The sequence below is a fragment of the Alosa pseudoharengus genome, unplaced genomic scaffold (assembly GCF_046254945.1).
Source record: "Alosa pseudoharengus isolate Yale_2024_CS ecotype anadromous, Long Island Sound unplaced genomic scaffold, YU_APseudo_1.1 YU_APseudo_1.1_scf_8, whole genome shotgun sequence".
Taxonomy (NCBI): domain Eukaryota; kingdom Metazoa; phylum Chordata; class Actinopteri; order Clupeiformes; family Clupeidae; genus Alosa; species Alosa pseudoharengus.
Genome location: NW_027468870.1, coordinates 38850754 through 38858528, shown reverse-complemented (window position 1 = coordinate 38858528; position 7775 = coordinate 38850754). Strand labels below are relative to the sequence as shown.

Sequence of the window (7775 nt, the reverse complement as noted above, 5' to 3'; positions counted from 1 at the left end):
AAGACAAACATGGCCAAACTTGAGGAAATCACAAAATGCTATATTATTCTTTATTTAGATATGGTTACTATTTGAAAACTTTAAAATGTGCAAGGTGACCACTCCCAAAGGCAAGGTCAGCAAATAGCTGGGTGACTTAAGTAATCTGTTCTCCATAAAAATAAATTGTTGTGTGTGTATGGCCTACACATGTATTTGCCTACTGCTGTGTTTGATTTCCAGTGCAGAAATCTGTGCACTCTATTCTTTCTTCAACTGCTGATACTCCTGACCTTTCTATCACATATCCTAATCAACACTGCAGCCTATTTGCTGTGTTGTTCCTTCAGAAAACAAGATTCCAATGAAGCAGGTAGGCCTAACAGAGTATAAAGTTCCCTGAAGATCACAAAAAATTAACCTTTAAATGATGTTCTGGGAACGCTCTCTAAAGGTATTGTTTTGTGTAACCTGCAACTATTAGGGAACCTTTAGGGAATGTTTGCTGTGTAGCCTCTTACTTTGATTCTAACCTCAAAAGCCACTTCCTTCTGGTGAGCAGATGTCTGAAATTTCTAAAAATTAAAAAATAGGAAATAGATTGAAGGTTACTGCCAAAAAAAGCCCTCTGTACAGTTTTACATTTCATAGTTCCCAGCTCCAGGCAGGGATCCTACAAACAGGGTCCCTGAAGAAAATCTTGCCAAGAGCCCCGCTTTGTCTGTTGCCGAACCTGACTTTGGATGGTCCCCAAGATTCCAGCCTGCTACATTGCCAGGTCAGGACGTGAAGTAGTAGGCCTACACATGTTTTTCACATTCATAATTATACCATTTGAAGGACCTAAGGTGGGAACAGCAGAATTAAATTGGTAGGAGGTGACGAGGAACCATAGTTTGGTGTGTTAGCTTTTTCGACGGCACAATTTAATGAATGCACTGTGGGTATGGTTTGTTTTCGCTAGTCAGCCAATGAGCGTCTGGCGGGTGGAGTTGAAATGGTTTTAATGTTTGGGTGTCGTTGTCCCCCATGGTCGCTATCAACAACTGATTGTTCAACCGGCATTTCCAAGCGTGATAGTTAGCTTGCTTTTTAACTGCCGTTTTATTTTCCAAGCTAGTAACTTTAGTCTATTATCATTCAATTGGGAACACTCTTAGGAGCCATTCGATGTCTCTGTGTAAACCCAAAATGAGCTTGCTAAATTAGCTAAATTAGCAGTAGGCTAAAACTTACGAAGGTTGACAGCTAGAATTAGTGTAGCCTACTTGACGAGCAGAGTTCGACAGAATAAAAATGAGTCTATCAGCCAAGAAAAAAGGGATATCAAATAAACGCCATACTTCTAAAGATACCAAACAAGCAAGTCATGGGGTCCAGAGGAAGCACATCGACTTCAGAATCCTTGCTGAGAGGAATCCATCAACAATGACAGTAGGAGCATGGGTGGAAAGTGTGCACGAATGGCAGGAACATCCGAACGTAAGCACTGAAATTCTTACCTGACTTTGCTGAATGTTGTTGTAGCCAATCGACTATGTTTTTATAGTGGGCAATACGTTTCAAATGACAGCTGTTCCAAATTCCAAGGAGATTACATCGAGGTGAAATGCTTCAGTTGGTTTGGGCTCATTGTTGGTTGTTTTTATAGTTTCAGATGATATAGCATACGCGACAAAAAACCCTATGTGCGATTGCAATTAATATTTGTATTTCCAGGACCTTGCTGTACACACAGAGGAGTTACAGACTGAGATTCTCCGGAAGAAGGAACTTGATTTGCTCAAATTTCAAGATGTTGTGCGCCGACGTGTGTCCCAACAAGCTCAAATCCGTCAGAAACAACAGCTGCAGAGGTCCTATGAAACGGTGAGGGAGAACAAGTACGCTGTCTTTAACAAAAATTAGAACATTTATCATCTCTCCCTAAGAGTGCTCAAAAATGTCGGCCAAATGATTCCCTTTCGTCATCCTGTGGTGTAATGCTGATGAAGAGATGACTGTGATCTTATTCTCTGTGGAGCTGCTAATATCCTTTTCATCATTATCACCAGTAACTGGAATGTGACACTAGACCAGTGTTTCTCAAAGTGTGGTCCGGGGACCACTGGTGGTCCGCAAGCTATCCCAAGTGGTCCGTGAGCAGACGTGGTAAAATATAATATAGATGAGTTGTTTGCAATATTGAACCAACTTGAACCAATGTAAGCTACTCCGGTTGAAATCATATGATTCCTCTGACACAATAAGCAAGGTGCAAAGACAATTAGCAAGGTGGTTCAGTGATCAGGCCTATTGTGTAATATACAGTTGAAGTAGGTCTACTTTTTTGTTTTAGCTAGGTGGTCCGTGAGTTTTTTTTTTATTGGTTAAGTGGTCCTTGGTCTGAAAAAGTTTGAGAAACACTGCACTAGACCACTAACATTTCAGTCGCATACACTGTAGTAGTGATGCATGTAGGGGTGACTGATCTGACCTTGGGCTTTCAGGTTGTGCAGGATGGGCGAGTGCTGCAGCAAAGTAGCGCCGCTGCCCAGCGTCTCAGCCCCAGGAGAGGCCCACAGCTTCCCTGCCAGCCTGGAGAGTTGGCCATCTGCTCCCCCAGAGCCCGCTGGGTAAGGGCACAGGAAGTGGATGCAAGCGGTGATGTCCACACCAACCAGCAAAGTCCGCAAGTAAGACTCAGCCTGTGTGTGTGTGTGTGTGTGTGTGTGTGTGTGTGTGTGCATACATATTGATTGAGATTATTTTGTTAATTAATCAGGTGGTGACTTTGTCTTACTTTACTTTTCTACTGTGTCATTGTTTTGTAGGTCAGCAAAGTGGTGAAGCTGGTCCGGCACAGACTAGCTGCTTGTCAGACGGTCAAAGAGGGTGATGAGGTGTCTGAACTACCTGGGGGGCTATGGAAAGTGTCTCCTACAAGAGATGTGGGTCTGTTAGGTGTTGCTCACTGTAGGCATTTATGTGCTATTTGTGAGTTGTTTGGTAACTTAGCCTGGTTGACACCAGACCGCAAATTCAAATTTGCTTACAGGTCTGGCTTCTCCCTTGCTAATGGTATCTTTCTGAATGCCATTTTTTCATAACTGATATAGAAGCAGAGACCACATAACTCAAGAGCAGAGGAGGAGGATGAAGAAAACAATACTAATTCAGAGGAGGACGAGGAGATCTCACTGATGGGACAACATGATCACCCACTTTGTTTGAAGAATCTTTCCTCATCCAAGGAAAATAAAGTCAAGAGCGTCAGTTTCCAGAATACAGAGGTTAGGACGCTTCAGTGTTTTCTATAGCCAATACAAGCTGGAGTTGATCTGGTATCACCAGACTCACTCACGTTGTGAAGAGAGTCTGAATACTTTCCATTGGGAATTCTTTCCCAAATGTTAATTTTGAAATCATTGGCCTAACCTGATTGAACATTGATCAGGGATTCATAATGTTACCTCCTACTTTATCTTAATTAGCTTCATATCTCTTCTTCTCCTGTCATTGTCCCAGGCGTGTGAGAGATTGCTGAGAGGAGCATACCCGACTGGTCCACACCCTGGCTTCAGCACAGACTACCGAGCTTCAAAAGTGCTGTGGCCTTACCAAGACCAGGAGGAACTTAAAAAACAGGTTGGCACTTCAGCCACACCCGCCTGAAAAAGCTGTCTTCTGTCTGATCAGTTCTCATCTTTGTATATTGAACTTGCAATGCATTTCAAGCAAATACAGAATTTACTAAATGTAAAAGCAACAACTTTAGACACTTATGATTCCACTAGTTTAGGACGGGTTATTTCACTTCAATTCTGTCAGAACCTCTTGATTGGGTACCCTGTTGAATTCCAGCATTTCCAACATCCATGTTGTCATTTGTAGAGGCAGTCCCAGTTCCTAACGTATCGCCGCCTCTTCATGGACATCGAGAGGGAACAAGTAAAGGAGCACCAGCGCCACCGGAAACATTTAAGAAGAATAGCAAGGTGACCCAATCCCACTAAACAACAACACTACCCATACCTACCCAATTACCTAATTAGTAGTGGTGGGTAGGGATGGGCAGTGGTTCTGATGTACATGTATTTCGAAAACAAAATACTGTTTTGTCATTTGTATTTTATTGGCTGGCTGCAGGCTGCTAGCTCTCTTACTAGCACAACTCCTAAAAGGCGTCAGGAAAGAAGTTTACACAATGGACATACTGCACAGCTATGTGTTTACACAATGGACATACTGCACAGCTATGTGTTTACACAATGGACATACTGCACAGCTATGTGTTTACTGTACACAATGGATACTGCACAGCTATGTGTTTACACAATGGACATACTGCACAGCTACGTGTGTAGACAGTGGACATACTGCACAGCTATGTGTTTACACAATGGACATACTGCACAGCTATGTGTTTAAACAATGGACATACTGCACAGCTATGTACCAGCTAGCTACTGTTACACAACCGAAAAAGAAGTTTACACAATGGACATACTGCCACCTATGTACCAGTTAGCTACGGTTACACAATCGGAATAGGCCTATAAGCAGACATTGGGGGTGTCCTCATTTTGGCCAATTTGTCCTCACTTTATAGGCATAACTTGTCCTCCTTTTCAAAGTCTGGTTGGTGGTCACACTATTTCTGCTATGTTAGAGCACACATGTAGCCTCTACAGTACTTCCCCTTTTTAAAATTAAATTATGACTATCAACTGGCTTTTCAATGTGTTTCTGCACAGAACCACTGGCATGAAGTGGACAGGCAGTAGCAGCCAAATCTGTCCTGTTGGTAATGTCCCGTGGTAATGTCTAATGGTCCCTAGACAGCCAGCCACTGTCCTGTCCTGTTAGTATTGTCCCGTGACACCCAGCCACTGTCCTGTGACACCCAGCCACTGTCCCGAGACACCCAGCTACTGTCCTGTCCTGTTAGTAGTGACCCGTGACACCCAGTCACTGTCCTGTCCTGTTAGTAGTGTCCTGTGACACCCAGCTACTGTCCTGTCCTGTTAGTAGTGTCCTGTGACACCAGCCACTGTCCTGTAAGTAGTGTCCCGAGACAGAGGTGGTTAGAGCAGAAACTGTACTGTACTCTTGTCGCTGTCCTGTGCCACTTGCAGTACTGTATTGCGGAAGCTGTGCTGTATCTCGCAGCACTCTATTGCGGAAAATGCGTTGTCGCATGCACTCGCTGTAATGTCTTTGGTTTAAAACACCTTTCCTAGTGCTCACTCGCATGAGTTGTGCTGTGCCTCGCTGTGCCTCGAGGACAGTGGCTCGGTGTCTTGGGACAGTGTCTGGGTGTCACGGGACACTATTAACAGGACAGTCACAGGACAGTGGCTGGGTGTTTATTTTAAAATACATTCTGGTAGTTTTGCCCATCCCTGGGGGTGAGCGTGATGGAGCAGCCAACTCACAATCGGTCCACCCGGGTTTGATTCCTGCCGTTGCGAGTCTGTGTCTGCTTTGGATAAAAGCGTCTGCTAAATACTGTACCAGTCAACTTTGACTTTAACTTTAACCTAATATCTCACATTTTATAGTTTAGGCTTCTGTTATTGCACTCGGCCATTGGCGATTGTTACAGTTCATCTGTTTGCTTTAATGATTATTGCCCAATACCCAGAATGTTCTTATTCTGTGTTCTCTCTCCTTAATAACCTGCTGTTGGCAGAATAAAAGCTGATAAAGAGCGACAAAGACAAGAGGAAGAACAGAAGCTGGAGAGACTCAAGCAGCAAGAGGAGGAAAGAGATGCACTTGCTGAAAGAGAACACCTGATTCTGGAGCGTCTCAGACTGGAGGAAGAGGAGAGGGCCAAGACTGTGAAGAGCAAAGAAAAGGCACAGAAAAGCAGAGAGGCCACAAGGTGAAACCAATCTTCCCTCTTCACTCTCTCAGATTTCTCTCAGCACTTACTAGAAACCAGTAAAAGCTGCGAAGGAATTCAAATTAACATGTTAATGCCAATGCCTAACATTGTATGGGTACATATACTGTATACTGTACCTACAAAGATGCATGTGTAAAATCAATGCTGATAAATGCACTAGCCAACGCCATGACCATGGCATAAAATGTTCAGGCACTGCGCCTGAATTCAGGCATGAGTCGGTATGCTTTAGATTTCAAAATATGCTAAGTAGACTACAGTATATATAACGTCTTCATAAATGTCTGATAGCTCCAGGCACATAAATGTTAATTGCTTTAAGTCCTGCATGACACTCAGGTTATGTATGTAATATGTATCCATGTGGCAGGTACATTGAGGCCCTGAGGGCGCAGATGAGGGAGAGGATAACGCAGGAGAAAGTGGACCTGCCTGCCCTGTGCTGCTGCGGAGACAGCTTCTGGGACTCCCACCCAGACAACTGCGCTAACAACTGTGTTTTCTACAAAAACCCTAAAGGTAGCGTTTCCATAACACAGAGGGTCAAGGAAACGTGTCGAATATGTCACAGAAAAAAATAAATAAAAGATGCTGATCTAAATTTAAAATGTCTGACAAACAGTATGATTCATAGAATATTGGCTAGTTAATTTTAGTGTTTCAGAAAATATTTCTATGAGCTTTTAATACTGTACTCTGTGTTTGGGTATTCATATAATAGAATGTATAATTATATCATAAAGACTTAACCATTAGTTACTGACATTTTTGATGCATTATTAGAGTGTACTGTTGTTGTCATAACGACCTGTCCAACATGACTCATTTGTGAAGAGTTTGAGTTGCGCCTCCTCCGAGTGCAGATAAGATGGTTCAATATATGCAGACACATTTGCATTCATATACCAGTATACTACTCCCTCGCTCCATGGCCATGGTCATCTACTGCAGAGCGAAGTCCAGCATGCACTGTGTGTATGTTTGTGAATGCTCCATGCTATTCTCCAGCCTAACTAGTTGTCCTTTGACCCTCTCTAGCCTATGCTCAGGCCCTGCAGTCCGTGCTGCTGAGCTGTGACCAGAGGGAGGGCAACGCCAGCCACCACGCTTCCACCCGCCGGGTGGCCACCAGGTACGCCCAGTCCCCGAAGAAGTGATGGGATTTAACCTCTGTTCATGAATAAACCAGATGAAGCCATTCATACATGAAGCCAGGCCATTTCAGATGGGTTGTGAAGTGAAGTGAAGTGAAGTGAAACACTATGAGGAAGACACTGGATTTGTTTTCTTTGTAAGAAAAGAGACTTCTTGAACACACACATTTGATTTTGGTTTGTATGTGTATGATGTATGAGAGCACCTTTTCTGTAAGTATGTGAAGGTAAGGTGTGAAATGCTTTTGCTGCATCAGGGCATACAGATTTGATTACCTGTATGAATATATTCCAAATTGTTCCTCTCAATGAGTTTGTTGTACTGTGAGGTCACATTCAAACCCAGCAAACATGTGACAAACCTGTACTTGGCACACTGTCTGATGTAAACAAACCCAAATCTTATCAGCAGAAGCTGATGTGTGGCACTGAGGGTTACAGTACGTATGTAACCTGACAAACCAATCATTTTTAGTTGTGCTGTGTTGAAGGGTAGATTGTTTACATGTTGATGACACAAAGCCATTGCTACATTCAGGGGTCACTCCTGTGCTACTCAGATGCACAAGGTCTTTCTTTAAGGAGTACTTTTGTCATGTTTCCTGTTTGTCAAGTGTCATTTTATGTGTGTCATTATTGTGAAATAAATGTTTCCCTCTACCTGTATGTTTGGTGTCTTCAGGAGTTTGTTGACATACACACATGTACACAAAAGCTATTGGACTCTGCATAGCTAGCACAATTCATAT

At 43.1% G+C, this 7775-nt stretch overlaps 1 protein-coding gene across 1 annotated transcript; it reads left to right on the top strand.

Annotated features, from left to right (window-relative positions):
- The first annotated feature begins 934 nt into the window (after positions 1 to 934).
- On the top strand, positions 935 to 7670 carry ccdc15 (coiled-coil domain containing 15). Its single transcript, XM_076274650.1, has 10 exons — positions 935 to 1461; positions 1699 to 1848; positions 2469 to 2654; positions 2793 to 2909; positions 3078 to 3251; positions 3487 to 3606; positions 3853 to 3956; positions 5654 to 5848; positions 6243 to 6391; positions 6911 to 7670. Exons 1-10 carry the CDS (start codon positions 1276 to 1278, stop codon positions 7027 to 7029), a joined length of 1500 nt encoding a protein of 499 aa, XP_076130765.1. The 5' UTR covers positions 935 to 1275; the 3' UTR covers positions 7030 to 7670.
- Positions 7671 to 7775: the final 105 nt, after the last annotated feature.

Coding starts and splice junctions, on each gene's coding strand:
- ccdc15 (XM_076274650.1), top strand. CDS start 1,276: ATGAGTCTATCAGCCAAGAAAAAAGGGATATCAAATAAACGCCATACT. Junction 3,252..3,486: donor TCAGTTTCCAGAATACAGAG/GTTAGGACGCTT, acceptor TCATTGTCCCAG/GCGTGTGAGAGATTGCTGAG. Junction 6,392..6,910: donor TTTCTACAAAAACCCTAAAG/GTAGCGTTTCCA, acceptor GACCCTCTCTAG/CCTATGCTCAGGCCCTGCAG.